At 38.3% G+C, this 20,174-nt stretch overlaps 1 protein-coding gene across 1 annotated transcript; it reads left to right on the top strand.

Moving 5' to 3' along the window:
• The first annotated feature begins 19,261 nt into the window (after positions 1-19,261).
• On the top strand, positions 19,262-19,876 carry LOC133791379 (protein MAINTENANCE OF MERISTEMS-like). Its single transcript, XM_062229308.1, has one exon. It carries the CDS (start codon positions 19,262-19,264, stop codon positions 19,874-19,876), a length of 615 nt encoding a protein of 204 aa, XP_062085292.1.
• Positions 19,877-20,174: the final 298 nt, after the last annotated feature.

Below are 20,174 nucleotides of genomic sequence, written 5' to 3' on the forward strand. Positions count from 1 at the left end.
CTTTTGGGGATGTTCAAATGTATTGACATTCATTTATAAAAGTCAATTTGTCTACACAACTTGTTGAAAATGGTAGGTTGCCGTGTAGGGATAATAAAGAAGCCACAGTTAGATTAGAGTTGTTCTGTGTTGCTCTAGTTTTTGCACCAACCAATAAAGTTCTCAGTTTTTCTAATGCGAAGCAATAAATGATAGTTTATCCATTGTGGTGGAGCTTATTGTGTGTGTAAAATTTTAAATACTGTGGATAAATTTATGTTGTGTATTTTTTTTTTTATTTTAAATTTAATCTTCAGCAATTGAAGATAAATTTGCCAAAATGGCTTTCTGAAATAGTGAATTTAGCAAAAATGACTTTTTCATTTGTTTTTTTGTTTTTTTTTTAATTTCTACTTTTTCTTAAAAAAAAATGGATGATGTGCCAATCACCTTGCATTATGATCTTCTCCAATCCTGGTTCATATGGTAGATTCATAAACATTCAGTTCAAATTTCTACACAGAACCATTGACCCAATACATACGTACAAGTCGAATTCCAACTAACTTCTTTAGTGCGGGGTGATTCAATCACAATTATTTATTAAGATATTATTGAAATTATGGATAAATTTTCACCCTTGATCCAATGATGGTACATCAAAGTCACATTCATTCCTAAAATTAGATACATGTCAACAATTATACATCTGGAAGCTTATAAGCACGTCACAAATTATTTTGATTTGGTAGGAAGTATCCGACCAATTTTACTCTGTACAATTTTGAATACATATTTAAATGTAACAACCAGCCTTCTTAAATCAGTTTTTATAATTTAATTAGCTCGGGAGCTTCTGAATTGTATACATGCCATTACCAGTTACAATAGTTCCCCTGCCAAAAATGTAAATTTCAATTTACATAACTGACATATGCATTCAACATTTATGGAACACTTTAATCCTCGGATGATGTTTTTTGAGAGATTAACAAAATACATAGTTACCACAGGAGTTACAAATATTGATAAGCATTTGAAATACTAGAGTTAGGAGTTAAAAAATCAGTTAGTACCCATGACAGATTCCTCTGACTCTCTGCCTCCACTCAGTCTAGCTCCAAGCTCAGTATGACGTTTTTCTATTGAATCCACCTTCACATCCAAAAAAGCTTCAAATTGCACGACGCCCTCTCTTTCTCCACCACGTAATGATCCTGGAATCCTGGAAATATTATTAATGTTACAACTACAGCAGCATGAAGCTAGGTGGATATTCCATTCTACGTTACCCTCGAGAGACAAAATCTTCTTCTTCAACGATTCAATCTTTTGTTCTTGCTTCTGACGGATAAAATTCCCACATTTATCTCGAAAGACAGATCCTGAACCTCTTGCCTCAGCTTGTTAATGGTTCTCAAAGGGTCGACCGGAACCTCCGTCAACTTAACACAGCCGACCACCTCTGAATCCGGCGTTGAAGGTCTTTGAGTGCGGTCAACAGGGAAAACCTCCAAGTTGCATGAATCCACGGATGAGTCAGAGTCCATTTCCAAACACGCAATAAATCGTTGATAAACTTAACTGTAAAGTTTCAGAGTGTACTGCAAATTATATTTTGGAGGGCCAAAAATATGAACGAAAGAGGAGTTGAGGACTTTTACAGTCTGGGTCGTTTAAATTTAAATTGTAATTTTTTTGAATGGTTTAAGGGCATCTCCCACTTGGCTACATTTGTTTATAAAGTTGGAACCCCCTCTCCTCTGCATTGCCTTACTGCCTCAGTCACGTCAATCAACTTTTCTGTCAAGATTAATGCATATGGGTATTAAGAATTTATTGATTACACTGTGATATAAGGCAAAACTTTGTCCACTTTTTTATATCTGCAAGGGGGAGTGCCACGTGAGTTGCCAAAGGTGGAAGATTTATTATTATTTTTTATAGTGATTATTTTCACACGTTATTTTCCACGCGTCTAAAAAAATTAGTCATGTCTGCGACATTCTCCTTTAAAATATTTTTTATCACTGTAAATTATTATGATTTCGACATTATATTGTTATGCTCTAAATAACTACATTAGTCACGGTCATAAAAATAACAACGCTAAAAATTATTTACACCTCATAAATACAAAAGAGGCCCACCGGTGGAGGTATTTCTAAAGCCCCTATCATAAAATCCTTCTAAAATTAATATCTAAATAATCATAATAATATGTCGAAGAAGGGTATGTTAAATAACTTTATAATCTTCTTTGTCCTTAATTACAAAAGTTTTCTTGATGTGGATTCACTTACTTATAATATGTTTGATTTTTATAATGTAAAATTTAACGCATGAGCCAAAATAATTACAAGTAATCCATAAATTCAAAACATAAACACAAAGACTTGAAAAAAATAATTTTTGTGAAAAATAAATTAGGGAATTCAATTAGTTTCCTCTATCCACTCTAATACTTATCAATGCTTGTGTTACACAAACAAAAACATGACCAAACACAATAATGTGCATTTTCCATATTTGACGACAATTCCTGTGGTCGCACGTTTTGATTCCTGCGGTCGCAGGAATGCCCTGGAAATCCCCAACTCCTTTGGAATTGCGGCCACATTATCCTTCACTTGCGGTCGCAGAAAGTGGCCCAAAACACCGTTTTCCCCCAACTTTTGTCCTTTTGTCGGTCTTTCCTTCATGTTCCTACACCTAAGTCACCTAAGCCCATTGACACCTGAAAAAACTAGCGTAAAATAGAACAAAACAAAACTAACCCCCTAGCACTTAACCTGATAACACTAGATAAACGAGTGTAAAACTCACTTAAAATTTGCTCGGCCTCGTGCAGAGAAAACAAGACTGAAGACAAACGACACAAAAAATTATAGACACTAAAGAAATGAATCAAGATAACCACAATTTTTAAACCAATAAAATAATTGAATGACAAGCATATAAAATCGTCGAAAAATAACTGACAAGTAATCCAGATTTTCAATGCAACCACTTCTTCAATTTACCCTAACTCATTGATAATTTTTGTCTACTCAATCAAGAACAGTAAATAACTCACATTTAAAATAATTTACACATGCTGAATTCTCACCATCAATCCATCAAATCTCATATTTCCATATGCTTACTAACTTATTATTCTCCACGAATATATATCAATGCATGTTCAAGAATCAAAAGGTATTTTAGAGCTTGTATTGAAAGGCACAGGTAACAGTAGATAAAATAGTTATTTTGGCTAAAATATACCATAAGCATATAATCCAAACAAACCAAACCTGATATCCACATTGTAATCCAAACAACCCCAAATTTCCCTTATTTTCCAAGATCGAGAAAAATTCACACTAGATATATCTTTTTTTTTTTTTTAACCACACTTCCCCAAAGTTATGTTTTTCAATGTGAACAAACATAAGAAGTGTAGTTTATTTTCACTCTTTTTTTTTTTTTTTATTTCCGAATTTTCCTCTCAATCTTTCATTTTATTTTTCTATTGTCACAACCACATCAAAAAAATAACACCCATTACAAATCAATCCCCATGTATATGTTTTTATATATATATATATATGCTTACGGTATAAATCAAGGGAATGGAAAATAATAAAGTGTTCAAATAGGCTCAAAATAAGTGTTGTACAATAAAAAGATATTCTTTTAGGCTCAAAAAGGGTAACTAGGGATAAAATATTCAAGGTTGGCTTGAAAGGGTCAAACGTTCTGAAAAAAATTGCCTAAATCATTTTCCTAAACAAGCATTGACTATGATATCGCCCCAAATAGCAAGCAAGCAAGTTCTAGAATTTGTTCATACATTATTTCCACATTCAAAATTCAGCAAGTGTAAATATATATTTAAATATAAAAATTTACCAATCATGATAAAATATTCAGTTTACAATGAATTAAAGCAATCCAAAGAAGTGGTCAAACCAAGCACACAGATTGTTTTTACAATCAAGCATATTTTTCTCAAACTATATTACAAGGCATTCACGTATTCTCATTGGCTAATCATTGTTATCTTGATTCGACAGACTCTCTAAATACCATAAAAAAAACAGAATTAACGCAAAAAAAAACAAACAAACCAAACACAATTTAACAAAACACAAAACACCAAACGAAACAGCCACTTGACTCAACTAGCTTAACACAAATAAGAAAACGACTCCTTCCCCAAACTTATCAAAAACATTGTCCCCAATGTTTAAATAAAAGTTAAGGAAAGGAAACTTACCTGACTCGACTCATGATGAAGGACCGGCCTCGTCATCCCCATCAGGTGGAGGATACACAAAATTGGGTGGTTGTGGATATGGTGGAAATCCACTTGTGTCAATGCCAAAATGAGTGGCGAAAGCTTGGTTGTAGGCATATTGGTTCTGGGCCACACTGACACTCCACAAGTGGTGCTACTGGAACTGTGACACCAAAGTGTCCAACCTTTGGTTTGTTGGAAAAGCTTATACAAGATCTTTATTTATTTTCATGTATATCTAATATTAAACAAATTAATACGAGATAGCCTAAAACATGTTTCTAAATTGAATTCAAAGAGAAACAAATAATATAATACTTACAATATACGCAGCGGAATTAAGAGTCCTTCCTTCAGTTTCTCTAACTCTTGTATCCTTTCTGTCGCAGAGTATTATCAAGAAACTGAACCGATCTTCTATTTTCTTCACGATCTTCCAATGTATCCTTAGAACCACCTAGACTAGTGTGGGCAATTCTCAACACATGAGATAGATATAGAGAGAAGAAGAGAAAATAACAAAGTGGCTTAGAAAAGGACTTGTGTTTAGAGAGAATATAAAACTATCAGAAAATCTGACTTATCAAAAACCCTTGTTTTGACTTCTCTATAAGCACTCCTTTTATAGACTCAATTAGGCCATTTAATTTAATTAAAAAATCAATAAAATAGCAGCCATTTTGAAGCCCTAGGTCGAAATTATCATGGGCTATAGACCCGTGAAATTTCCCATTTGATTATAAGCCCATTGGACTTAAAATCAAGGCCTGTATTATTTTATATTGATTTAATTAATTAAATAATTATTTAAATCCTTTATCAAATTATTTATTTATAATTTGAACCTTGATTTAAACTTATTTATTAATTTAGATACCAATTTATCTTAATTAATAAATTTGCCGTAATTTATCTTTTCTTCTCAAAATTACACAACTCTGTGAAACTATCCAAAATTGACCTGGTCAACTTTAATAATTCTAATTGATGATTAAATCAATTAATTGAGACTATCTAGATGATTTTATCCAAGGTACAATGGGGACCATGGGCCTATGAAATCAAACTCCAATAAGTTATCATAAATCTAACAAATACATTTACTAACTTATTAATTCCTCGTGACTCCACTATAGACTTGGAATTACACTCTTGAATTCATAGAACGCTCTATAACAAATATAGATACGCTATTAATTATCCATTGTTACAACCATAATTGTCACTCAATCCTCTATAGACGGTCTACAATGAGATAGGACTAAAATACCGTTTTACCCCTCATTGTATTTTATCCTTAAAACACTTAGTTCCTTGTAAATGATATTTCAGTAAACTAATTTAATTACTGAAATGAGATCTCTATCATTTAACACCTTGAACCAAACTAAAAGGAAACCATCATTTCACTTCTTCGTCAGAAGCTATAGATGTTCATATCTATGATTAACACTCCCACTCAATTATACTACCGAGTTCCCAAGATGTAAGTATGGGCTAGTCCGTAGGGTAAGCTGGTAACGAACAAGTCAAAGAACTCAAATAATACAATCAGTTAGAATACTAACCACTCAGAATTGAGATTGAATTGACCTATAGTCAACTATATGATATGACTAGAATAGATAACAACGGTATGTTTACTTATCTTATCAACTGTCAATATCGGTCCTGTCCGATGTAACAAATACATCCGATCTTATCTACTTTGCTAATGTTCTGGAAAGAACATAACACTGTAATGTGTAAGTAGATCATATCGTAGATTGGCAAGTCAGTGTAAATCCGGTGCACTGACTAATCTTAGGACTAACTTATTTTTGAACATATAATCATATTTATATTCCACTGTGATTACGTCACTATAAATAAGATTAGCTATATGCTCGGGATTTAATAGAAGTTTATATTAAACAAATAATCATGAAAATAAAACATGTGAGCAAAGTGATTAACCAAGTCAAAAAATGATTTCTATTCTTTTATTGATAATAAAATGAGATTACAAAGAATTTGGGTTTTAATTAGGGCATAAAAGCCCAACATGGTTGACATTCTGAGGTCTTGGTGGTGGACGAGCATACTGATTTGATGTACCTGCACTAGGATCAGCTGAAAAAGTTTTGACCTTGTTAATCTTTACCAAATCGTAAACTAGAGGGGGAAATTTCTCCTCTAAGTCATTAATGGGGACCCCTGCTTGCAAACACAAACTAGTGATGAGGCTAAGAAAATGAAGCCCCACATAACCAGTGACACAACACTCATTTAAATTAGCAGCAATAATATTGCCAACATCTATAGATTTATTGTTTAAAACAGCATACATCAATACTGCTTTACTAGGTGTGACAATGGTAAAGGCTTCGGTGGGTGTCAGATTTGAACAAATAAAATACAAACACAATCTTTTCTCCCTCGTCAATAAATTGAAGGGAAACCCTACTCGATGAGTGCCATTGAAGGTCCATTCAGTACCTGGCGGGATTAAGGCTCGCAAGATAGTGTCCCAAGTACTCTCCTCACAAAGTTGGTCCTGTAAGTCCCTATATTCATCATTTTCTAAGGTAGGCAATTTAAAAAATTTATTGATATCACTTCTGTGAAATTTCACAATTTTTCCCCTAACAGTTGCTTCCCAGGTATAGTCATGATGAAAATCATTAGCATAAAATTCTCTAACTACAGGGATAATAGCAGTAATGGAGGAGCACAGAAAACCTCCCACTTATGGGCTCTAATGACTGATGTATACTCTTCAGGGACAATAATCTCATCTTTCCAATTGGTAGCAAACCCTCTCTCCCTAATAAGGCTACGCTCCTTATCTTGAATGTACCTAGAATTGGCCATTGGGTTGACAAACCTAGGCACATCCTCAAAATTTAGGTCTTCTTCATTTTCTATGGGTGGGGGTGGTGGTTGTTGTTTTTTCGTTTTTCCAGTTTTTTTTCTTTTTCTACTAGTAGACATTATTACACAATAACCAAAACTACACAAAATAATGCACACACACTGACCAATTCAATGAAGACCACAAATTTCAAAAATTATAATCAATGTTCAATTTAGAATTATCCACAACCAAAATAAGCACAAGAACAATGATGAATACCTTCAAATTTAAAAATCCCAAAAATTATGGCTTAGATTTGCAAAATGGAAAAATTCTCCAAATAAATTGTTCACCCAATGAAATTGGACATAAATGTAAGCATCTAGACATCCCAATTACACCAATGTCACATAAATTTCATAAAATCATAAAAAAAAAAATTATCCAAAACTAGGTCAAAATTTCCCAATTTCAAAATAAAGCAAACTCAACCCAAAATCGAATCCACCAACGTTCAATACAATTGGTTCAATGGTAGCATAAAAATCCATAAATAACATACGAGGTGAAACACGACACACAAATTTCTGATTCACTAGCTTAGCATGAAAAATTTATGGAGAACACAATGTAGAACTTAATAACAAAATTATAAAGGAGACTTACAATGATGGATGATGGTGGAGAGAAAGTTGGCAAAGATTAAAAAGGAAATACACTTACTGTAATGCCCTGGCTACCCTAGAACCGTTACGGTGAACGGTGGACCGGAAATTTGACTCACTACCTGAGTCCTTTGGTAAAAAGCGTGCTCTAAGTGTAATTAACAGGTTAAGGTATAAAACCAGTAAAAAGGAAATGGAGATTTTATTACAACTGCTCTGCAGAGCTAAACAAAACGTTTACAAGCTGTTCTCAGTACAAAATGGTCTCTACTGTTGTAAAGTTACAAACCCGCCGACCTAAGCGGCAAAAATAGGGTAAACCCCCTAGTTCCTCTGAGAACACCTTGACCGTGGTGGTCAAGCGGCTGCATATGTACACACCACCACATCAGATCTCCACTCAAGGCTAGGTGAGCTTTTCTTTTCCTTTACCTGCACCACATAGCACCCATGAGCCAAGGCCCAGCAAGAAAACATAACACTTAATGTAAACATTATCAAATGGTTATCATGATAATCACACTGAGCATAAAGCTTTCAAGAAAATGAGTGAACACCACATGAGGTCCTGATAAACCACACTGAGTGAATGACAAGCGAGTCACTAATTCAGATGGAAGAGTGGCTGATGGGTAAGCCACTAGCCTTCAACGGGTTCTAGTAAACCGCACTGAGTAACTGCCATGCATATCACTAATTCAAGTGGGAGAGTGGCTGCTGAGTAAGCCACTAGCCTCCAAGCGCTTATTTCATTCATCGACCCTCGGGGTCGGTCTGGCATTAATGCTCTTTGAGTCATTCAATGCTGATAATCGATTAGATCCAATCTTACTGGCCTGCATGACACACGCCAAGGCCGTCCTGACTAATAAGTCAGTTCATCGTGATCAATGCCCAATACCACTGCCGAACCTGACTAATAAGTCACAGCTTCACGGTGATACTAGCACCCTTGCCAAACCTGACTAATAAGTCAGTGCCATGCACAAATGAGCAACATATGCTAAGCATTCTATGTTCAATCCATGTCCATATTCTCACATTCAACATGCCTCAGGAATATCCATGCATGTTACACTTGGGGTGCAGTTTTCTTACCTCTGGTTCGAGCAAGAACGAACAAAAGAACAACCCTGAGAACGATCGACTTTTTGGTCCTTTAGCGGTTACCTGGTCATAACCATAATGTAGGATTCATCAATAAAAAGTGATAACTGAGGATTCCCAAACCAAAACCCAGCCCCCGAGACCTCAAATACTACCCAACCGGGTACTAGGTCCAACCCCGAGGCCCATGGTTTAAATCCCTAAGCTAAAAACACTATTTTGGAAAAAATGCCCTGATGGGCCGCGGCCTGCCCCAGCCGCTCCGCGGCACGCCTCCAAACAGAGGCGGCCACACTCCTGACAGGCACCATGGGCCGCGGCACGCCTATGCCAGGCCGTGGCTCATTAAGCCAAAATGCCTAGAATTCAGCACGCACCAGCAAGCACCCTCCTGCGTTTTTCCTTAGAACCAGCCCTTCAAATCAACTTTAAACCTCTTCCAAACACCCATTTAAACCCCCAAACATTACCCATAACTTCCCCTCATCAAAACCCAAGCAAGACATCACATAAACTCCCCTTAATTCCAACTTTCCACACTAAAATCTAGAATTGAAAACTCAAAACGAAAACAGGGTATAACCTGAAATTCAAAGACAATTCCTTACCTCCAACTGGTTTTGAACCCTCTTAAGATGATGAACTAAGATCACAACCTCCAAGCTTTGATTCCCTAACTTGCCACCTCAACTTGGGACCAAAAACCTCAAAGAATGATAGAGAGGAAATGATGTACGGGAAGGAAGAAGAAGACTCTCTGTTTTTGCTCTGTTTTGAACGGTTTCCACAGTCTTCTAAAACCACATATATCCTAGCCAAATGACCTAAATGCCCCTAGGTCATTTAAGGCTCTAAAACCAACTTAAGGGCAATTTTGACATTTTCCACCTACACCGTTAATCATAATTAACGCTTCCCTTTTCCCGCTAATCTCAATATTCTCAAACTCCAATATTTCACATCCCGTTACCCTTTAATACCCGGTAACACTCTAACCATTAAAACACCCCGAGACTCACCCCGAGCCCCGAGCTTAAGCCTGTTATGACCAAACCGACGTTTAACATTTCTTTGATCGTCTCATACCAAATGGCTCGAACAAACCCACATCATAATGTGGTCTCAAATTATATCACCGACATGCGAGCAAATAATCAATTTACCCTTAACGGGCCAAATTACCATCACACCCCTGTATAAAGAAGTATGGACTCACATGCATGCATTTCACATCATATCATAATATAATCAACATATACATGCATTTAATCAATTAATAATACAATTAAGCAAGTACGGCCCTCCCGGCCTACTGTTCACACCATTAAATACATCGGAGAATTTGGGGCTTTACACTTACAAAATCTTGGAGTGGTTGGGGCTCTTGAAATTTTTTTTTTGAAGAAAGAAGGAGAATGAGATATAATGAAATTAGGTGATAAAGAGAAGAGGAAGATGATAAAATGAGGGTGATAAGAAAGAGAGTATGATAAAATTAATTTTTTTAATTAATTAAATTTATATAGTATTTTATATAATATTACGCGATCATGCGGTCGCAGGAAGCCATGCGTGCGACCGCAGGAATCTCGCCAAGGTGCGTTGCCCACTGGAGCTGCGGCCGTATAAATGTAATGACCCAACTACTCTAGACCTTGGACCATTAACGAAAACTATACATAGACACTAATCTTTAACAAAACTTACAAGTGATAATATCATAACTTTATTAAAACTTTGAAAAAACAAAGGTCAAACTTACATAAAATTTAAGTTAGGATATGAGATCCCATTGTTTTAAAACCAAAACATGACATAATTGTAATGCCCCGGATTCCATATTATGGTTTAATGGCCGGATTAGTAGGCCGGGAGGGCCATAACTGTTTAATTATGCCATTAAATGTGTTTATGCATGTTTATGAGAATTATATTATAATATGATGTTAAATGCATGCATGTGAGTCCACATCTGTTTAAAAGGGTATTTTGGTCTTTTTGGGAGGATATATATAAGACTTATGTAACTGTAGAAGGTGGTAGAATAAACAGAACAAAAACAGGGGTTTGCTTCCTCCATTCCCGTACATCACCTCCTTCACTTTTCCTTTGTGAGTTTTGAGTTCTTGGTGGGAAATCAAGTTAGGGAAACTTAAGGGCTGGATTGGAGACTTGATTTAGTTTGTGAGGAAGGTCCAAAACTGGTTCCAAGGTAAGTTTTAGCCACTGGTTTTTATACATGCTCTGTTTTGATTGTTAATTTCAGCCTTAGAGTTTTGATGTGGGAAGTGTGAATCAAAGGGGGTTTTAGTGTTAGTTTGATTGGGGTTTGATGTGGGTGAGCTAAGGGTGTTGTTTGGGGGTTTAATTGTGGGTTAGGAAGAGGTTTTATGAAGGTTTGAGGGGCTGGTTTGAGAGGGAATCGCACAGGGGAAAATCTGGTTCGTGCGTGACCATGTTGCTGAACTGGGCTGGGCGCTGCGGCGCAGCAGGGGTGCGCCGCGACCCTTGGCGTCTGGCAGGTAGGGAGCCCTCTCTGTTTGAGGGCACGCCGCGGCGCAGCAGAGGGGGGCCGCGGCCCTTAAGGCCAATTTTTCTATAATGTGGTTTTTAGCTTGGGGATTCAAACCATAGGCCTTGGGGTTGGACCTAGTACCCGGTTGGGTAGTATTTGATGTCTCGAGGGCTGGGATTTGGTTTGGGAACCCTCAGTTATCATTTTTATTGATGAATTCTATATTTTGGTTATGACCAGGTGACCGTCAAGGATTCTAAAGGTTGATCGTTCTCAGGGGTCGTTCATATTATAATTCTCACTCAAACCAGAGGTAAGAAAACAGTGTATGAATACAGTTGCACCCTGTATAGGCATATGACCTGCATGGTTTGATAATGAGGCATGTTGGTTGACTTATGTGGACATGGATTGCATATTAAATGCTATTGAACGCTGATTACCTGTTTGAGACACTGACTAGTCAGGGACCGACTCTAAAGTCGAGAATTATGCATTGAATGGCTCTATAGCATTAATGCTAGACCGACCCTAAGGTCGAAGAACTATTAAGCGCTTGCCTGGTCTACGACCAGATGACTATAGCCAAGGTATATGACCCCGGTGACTGTTTGTCACGTGGCTAAGGGACGTTGTCCATAGTTTCGACTCTAGAGTCGTGAGAAAGGTTATGTTGGTGACCAATCACCATGCACCTGTCCTGAACAAACTTATGAGAGAATCACTGATCAGTTAAGGCCTGGTGACCCTATCATCACATGTCTAGAGGGAGCGATGCTCATTATTGTGACTCTTGGCTATTGTCACCTATTTGTTTGGACTGATAGTCCTGAATGATTATTATGATCGTTGTTGATATTATATCATGCCATATTGTGTTTTCTTGCTGGGCCTTGGCTCATGGGTGCTATGTGGCGTAGGTAAAGGGAAGGAAAAAGCTTAACCAACCCTGAGTGGAGAGCTTGGGCGATGTGGTGTACATACTAGGCCGCTTGACCGCCACGGTCAAGGAGTTTTCAGAGGGACTAGGGGTTTACCCTATTTTTGCTGCTTAGGCCGGCGGGGATTGTAAATTTGAAACTGTAGCGACTCTTTTGTATTACAAACTACTTGTAAACATTTTGAAAGGCTCATGAGCAGTTTATTTACTTAATGAAATGTACCCTTTCCTTTTTATTGGTTTTCACCTTAACTTGATAACCGTACCTAGATCACGTTTTTAACCAAAGGACTCGGGTAGCGAGTCAAATTTCCAGTTCACTGTTCACCGTAACTGTTCTGGGGTAACCAGGGCGTTACAATAATGATAATTAAAAAGAGATTACATAATAAAATGCGGAAAAATACATATAAAAACCATAAGAACAAAACTACATCCTCGAATCGAAACTCTCGGCTCTTTGAATCCATTCCGCCTCAATACACATTCCCCAAGCATCCAAGAACCTTTCCCGCCACTATAGCTATTTTCCTGCACATATAAACATAAAAGGAATGAGCCTAATGCCCAGCAAGGAAAATCTAACATATAGCCATATACATAAAAATTCATAATGCAACATAAAAACATACCATAACACTTATGTCACATACATACTATAATGGCCATTATTACTTGGGGTCCCATAAACTAAACAAGTCATATGCCCATTAGATTAGTGGGGTCTTGCTAGCTAAGCAAGTCATATGCCCATAATCTATTTGGGGCTTGTTAGTCATATAGGTCATATGCCCAAGTCTACAATCATACTTAACATAACATATTACATAACATAAAATCATAAGATAACATATAAAAGCATATAACACATAAATCCTATCCTATTTTCCTTACCAAAATAATCGGGATATGAGAACTGATTTGGGACCTTGGAACACTCCTAAAAACCATTTATAATATGGTGAGTATATTGAAGAAAATGGATGAAAGTGAAAAAGGGACTATGCTATCAACATATACTTACCAAAAACCTTGTGCTTAAGAACTTGGATTTCCTAACCAAGAATAAGAATAAGGTTAGAATGAGTAGAAGACTATGAGAATTTTAAAGAACATAATACAGAAATGGACTTGAGTTTGGGATACCTTGAGTACTTCTATGATCAATCTAAACCTTGAACCAAAATGTGAATAAACCTTACTTCCCAAGTGTTTGATAAGCTTATAATGATCAAGCTTATAATTCCCAACCCAAGTGTTTACACTCTCACACTCACCTAGCAACTTGCAACCTCTGAACTTAGAGTAATAGATGAATAAATGGCTGGGTACTAGGTCCTATTTATAGAGTTTAGGAATGAAAAGATCTCATTAAACTTGAATAAAAAATAATGGCTTTTTAAGTGAAAATAATTTGAATTATCGTTCAGCAGAGGCTGAAGACTCGTTCAAAAAGATGCTGGACTTATCAAGAGGTTGAAGGTTTGAATGGAGAACGTTTTTGAAAACTTTCAAAATATGCTGAGAGGGGCGATATATCGCCCCCTGTAGGTGATATATCGCCTGGGCCAATATGCCCGAGGCAATCGTGCAACATTTCGTGTTTTTCGTATCTTCGTGCTACGATTTATCACCCCCTATAGCTGCGATATATCGGCATACGCTAAATATTTAAACACGAAATTACACATTTTTAGCTTAATTTAAATTGAGTAAACAACCTTGACTAAGCATTCTAACGTTTGCAAAGCTGCTGACTGACCTTAGAGTATTCAAATTTTAACCTTAATAGATTTAATCCTCAAAATACTTAATCATTAATAAACCCATACATAACATGTGCTATTATCTAATTGGTTCTTATCTAAACCTTATAGTATAATAAATATTATCCTCAATATTAGTTATATTAATCAAACCTTAGGTTAAAATTAATATTCCTAAACTATAGGTTAAACTTAGAAAATCTACAAGTACTACTATGAATGTCCAAATAAATCCCGGTCTGAACCAAAAATCCATAGTCATAAAGATAATACTATTATTACTATAATACTACTATCTAACTAGCTAAGTAAAGTTCTTGGAATCTACAATTCTCCCCTACTAAAAATAATTTCGTCCTCGAAATTTACTTACCAAATAACTCCGGATATCGGCTTTGCATGTCCTCCTCCAACTCCCATGTTGCCTCTCGTTCAGAACTATTACTCCATAGGACTTTAACTATTGGAAAGCTTTTGGACCATAACTGCTTCATCCCCTTATCCAGGATGCTAACCAGTCGTTCCTCGTAACTTAAGTCTTTCTGGAGTGCTATCGTATCATACGTGAGGACTTGAGATGGGTCTGACACATATTTGCATAGCATCGAGATGTGGAACACGTTGTGACTATCTGCTAGTGCTGGCGGTAGGGCTAGTCTATACGCAACTGCTCCCACTTTGTCCAATATCTCAAAAGGACCTATGAATCGGGGACTAAGCTTGCCTTTCTTCCCAAACCGCTTTACACCTTTCATAGGAGATATCTTCAAGAAGACTTGATCTCCAACTTAGAATTCCACGTCGCGTCGCTTCGCATCCGCATAGCTTTTCTTACGGCTTTGAGCAGCAAGCATACGCTGTCTAATAAGCACTACTGCTTCTTGAGCTTGTCTAACAGCTTTGGGACCTAGAAGCTGCCTTTCTCGTACCTCATCCCAGTGCAACGGCGATCGGCACCTTCTTCCATATAGCAACTCATAAGGTGCCATCCCGATCTTTGACTGGTAGTTGTTGTTGTAGGAGAACTCTATCAACGGCAAGTACTTATTCCATGATCCTCCGAAATCAAGTACATACGCACGTAGCATATCCTCTAAAATCTGAATCGTATGCTCGGACTGCCCGTCTGTCTGAGGATGAAACACTGTACTAAGACTTAACTTAGTACCCATAGCTTGCTGTAAACTTCCCCAAAATCTTGACGTAAACACCCATCCTCTATCCGACACTATCGTCTTGGGGATTCCAATGCAACCGTACAATCTCTTGGATATAGATGTCTGCATATTGGTCTGCCGTGTATGAAGTCTTAACAGGCAGGAAATGAGCCGACTTGGTTAGTCTATCTATTACTATCCAAGAGGAATCATGCTGCTTATTTGTCTTTGGCAGACCCGTCACAAAGTCCATAGCTATATCGTCCCACTTCCATTCTGGTACGCTAGGTGGTTGCAATAAGCCTGCAGGCCACTGATGTTCTGCTTTCACTTGCTGGCATATAAGACACTTAGATACAAACTTGGCTATGCCCTTCTTCATCCCTGGCCACCAATATACTGCCTTAACATCACGAGTCATCTTGGTAGACCCTGGGTGAACTGAGTACAGGGTGTTGTGCGCTTCTTCCAGAATCGTCTTCTTAATACTTTGATCATTTGGCACACATACCCGATCCTTATATCTCAATAAACCTTGGCTAGATATTGAGAAATTTGTAGCCTTGCCTTCTCTGACTGCATCCATATGTACTGCTAGTGTGTCGTCATGTCCCTAACCAATTCGTATATCCTCTAACAGATTTGACTAGATAGACAAGTTAGCCAGCTTGCCTATAACTACTTCTATTTCGGCACTGATCAGCTCCTGCTGTAGCAACTTTTCTATTCCGGATAAAGCTGCTAAATTTCCATAACTTTTCCTACTAAGCGCATCGGCAACTACGTTCGCCTTTCCTGGGTGGTATAGGATTTCGCAGTCGTAATCCTTTACTAACTACAACCACCTGCGCTGCCTCATTTTGAGCTCCTTTTGAGTAAAGAAGTACTTTAAACTCTTGTGGTCCATATAAATCTCGCACCATCCTCCGTAAAGATAATGGCGCCAGATTTTTAATGCAAAGACCACTGCTGCCAACTCCATATCGTGAGTTGGATAGCGCTGCTCGTAGTCCTTCAATTGTCGTGAGGCATAGGCTATCACCTTGTCATTTTGCATCAGCACGCAACTCGATCCTTGCTTTGATGCATCGCAGTAGACAACGAACTTATCGCTGGGTGTTAGTACACTAAGTACTGGTGCTGAGCAAAGCTTATCCTTAAGCAATTGGAAGCTTTCTTCACACTTATCATTCCAGTTGAATCTTTGTTGTTTTCGGGTCAAGTTGGTGAGCGGAGTGGCTATCTTTGAAAAGCCCTCTACAAACTTCCTATAATAACCTGCTAACCCTAGAAAGCTTCTTACTTTAGATGCATTCTTTGGTCTGGGCCAATCCTTCACGGCCTCTACCTTTGATGGGTCTACTGCAACTCCATCTTTCGATATAATGTGCCCAAGGAACGCCACTTGCGAAAGCCAAAACTCGCATTTCTTGAATTTTGCGTAGAGTTTATGCTCCTTCAATCGCATCAAGATCAACCTTAAATGTTCCTCGTGCTTTACTTCATCCTTGGAGTATACTAAGATATCGTCGATGAACACAACGACGAATTTATCTAAGTAGTCTTTGAAGACCCTATTCATTAATTCCATAAACGCGGCTGGTGTGTTAGTAAGACCAAAGGACATAACCAGGAACTCGTAATGTCCATAACGGGTCCTAAAGGCTGTCTTAGGAATATCTTCTCCCTTTACCTTGAGCTGATGATACCCGGACCGTAAATCGATCTTTGAAAATACAGTCGCACCTCAGAGTTGATCAAACAAGTCGTCGATCCGAGGTAGCAGGTACTTGTTCTTAATTGTTACCTTGCTCAGCTCGCGATAGTCTATACACATCCGCATACTTCCGTCCTTCTTCTTCACGAATAGTACCGGAGCTCCCCATGGCGAATGTCTTGGCCTAATAAAACCCAAGTCTAGGAGTTCTTGTAGCTACATCTTTAACTCCTTGAGTTTCGTAGGTGCCATCCGGTATGGTGCCTTAGAGATAGGCTCGGTGCCTGGTACTAATTCTATCGTGAAGTCTATTTCCCGAGTTGGCGGCAACCCTGGCAAGTCATCGGGAAATACCTCTGGAAATTCTTGTATAACACGGACATCTCCAACCTTAAGTGGTGTCTCCCTTTCCACATTTGTGATGCTGGCTAAGAACGCTTGACTTCCTTTCTCCATCATTCTCTGAGCTTTGAGAGATGATACTAACAGGGTGCGTAATCCTGAAGCTTGTCTCATGAAGCATAATCTCTGGCCGTTAGGAGTCTCGAACATCACCTTCTTGCGTTTGCAGTCGATGGTTGCGCCATGTCATGCTAGCCAATCCATGCCTAATATCACGTCAAAGTCTTTAATCATCAGTTCTATCAGGTCTCCTTCTAGTTCTATGTCCTCAATCTTGATCAGTACGCCTCATACTATCCATGATGATAGAACTACTTTGCCAGGAGGCAACTCGGTTACAAACCTAGTTCTAAATCTTTCACAAGATTTGTCTAGTCTTTCTATCATTCCTAACGAGATATACGAATGAGTGGTTCCCGAATCAAACAATACAGAGCATAAGTTATTGAGGATAGAAACCTGATCTGTGACCACCTTATTGCTAGCATTAGCCTCTCCTTGGGTTAAAGCAAAACCCTAGCAGGAACCATCTTGTCGTCCTTCTTCCCTTTTGGCTTTCGCTGAGGACAATGTCTTTTACGATGCCCTTCCTGACCACAGTTAAAACATTCCTTGGTGTTTGCGCGACATTCTCCAGGATGCTTCTTCTGACACTTAGCACATGGCAGGTATTCCACGTAGCCTGGCCTATTTCCCCCATTATTTGTTCATGCCCTTTTATCGCTGTCGAATTGCTTGTTATCCGGATGCCGTCTTTTCTGGCTATTACCGTTGTTTTCGGACTGATTGTTGCCATTATGGTTGTTGTTCCGAATGGTCTGAGGTTGATTATGCTGTCTAGGTTCAGGCTTACTGGCTTCTTCTTTACTTACATTAGCCTGCAACCTCTCTACTTCTATTGCCGTCTCAAGAACGTCGGCATATGTAGTATTCCCCGGGTTTGCTAACTTAACCCCCATCTCGATCTTCGGTCGAAGTCCTCTAACAAACTTGTTCACCCTCAGAAAATCGGTTGGAACCATCTCAGATGCGAATTTAGCTAAGCGGTCGAACTGACGAGCATACTCTGCCACTGATGAATTTCCTTGCTTCAAGTTGGCAAACTCCTCAACTCTTGAAGCGAGTACAGCCGAGTTGTAGTACTTTTTATGGAACAGCTCCACAAATCGGGTCCATGTCATGGTGGCAACATCATGCGATTGCTGGACCAAGTCCCACCATATCCTGGCATCCTTCTTGAGCAATGATGAGACACAGGATATGTGGTCCGCATTACTGGATTCATGTGCGTCAGAATCGGCTCCACATTCCTTAGCCATTCTTCTGCCTCAAAGGGGTCTGTAGTCCCTTAGAAGTTTGGAGCGTGCTGCTTGCGGAACCTCTCATACACTGGCTCCATGTTCGATACTGGATATGGCGCGTAGTTCGTCACTGGCCATCCCCCATATGGACCAATTTGTTGGGGTGCTGGGGCCATTTGTTGTGGCTGCGGCTACGGCGAAGGCTGAGTCTGCGCCTGTTGACGTTGTTATACGACCCACTGAATATAAACGAACTTATAAGTATACCACAGGGCCAACATGGTCTGAGGAAGCAAAAAAAATAAGATCACTACGTCATATTGAATCTGTCAGGCTACATGAGCAGGACCACATCTCCTATGAGGTAAACTTCTATGTGCTTATTTTTACACAAAAGTCACAATAGGGAAAGTAACATATTGGTAATGCATTGAAGTACCATGTTAATTCTAATTAACTAATTTGTACATAATTGAATGGAAAATACAAAAGTGTGTACATTCTGACTGCTCACTTGACGCTTGTTCACTTCATTAGGATAAAATAATTCAGATAAAAGGAGTTGGAAACTCTATACTCCTACTAAACTGGTATATGGAACTAACAACTGCAGTCAGAGAACGGGTTCGAGTTACAGGACTGCAACCACTGGTAGATGGCCTCAATCGAGCCGATATGGACGTCCCATTAATGCAAGCTCTTGCTAAAAAGTGGTGGGATACCACCCATACATTCATATTCGAACAATTAGGAGAGATGACAATCACTCCTAAAGACTTTAGTGCCATTACTGGAATACCTGTGTATGGGAGACCAATAAAGATTATAGATAAGCACATTCACAGGAAGAAGGATACCATAAGAAGGTTATTGGGACGACCTTTAGCCTTTGTTAACCAAAGAAGAGTTGATATCAATTGGTTGTACCAATCATACAAGAATATGAGTACGACAACTGAGGAAGATATTGACATATTATCCAGGGTCTTCATTTTGGCTCTTTTAGGTGGTACCCTTTTCGCCCGTGCCAATGATATGGTTCACTTGTTCTATTTACCATCCTTAGACTGTATTGAAGATATAAATAATTTCAATTGGGGAGGGTCTGGCCTTGCATTCTGTTATCAACAAATGGACGACTTATGCAGACAAAACACAAGAAAGATTGGTGGCCTATGGAAAGCTTGGGAGGTAGACTCAACCAAATAACATGCTTAGTACACAATATATTTTATGATGTTATCAATAAACTTAATTTCTCATATGCCAAAGAAATTTACAGGTTTGGGGTAGAGAATACCTTCCATGTATGCGCTCACACCTCAATGCATCTCATCTAAAGTATTTCCTCGTAGTTTGTTATGGAGTAATTGCCTCCCACCAACCATGGAAGCTAAAGTGTTGTTGAAATACTATAGGATGAAACTGACCCAACTAACTTCTGAACAGGTACCAATCCAACTATATTCGCCAATAAATATTTACTACATTCTTGGAACATCCTCAT

This window comes from Humulus lupulus, chromosome 7, assembly GCF_963169125.1.
Source record: "Humulus lupulus chromosome 7, drHumLupu1.1, whole genome shotgun sequence".
In the NCBI taxonomy this organism is placed as follows: Eukaryota; Viridiplantae; Streptophyta; class Magnoliopsida; order Rosales; family Cannabaceae; genus Humulus; species Humulus lupulus.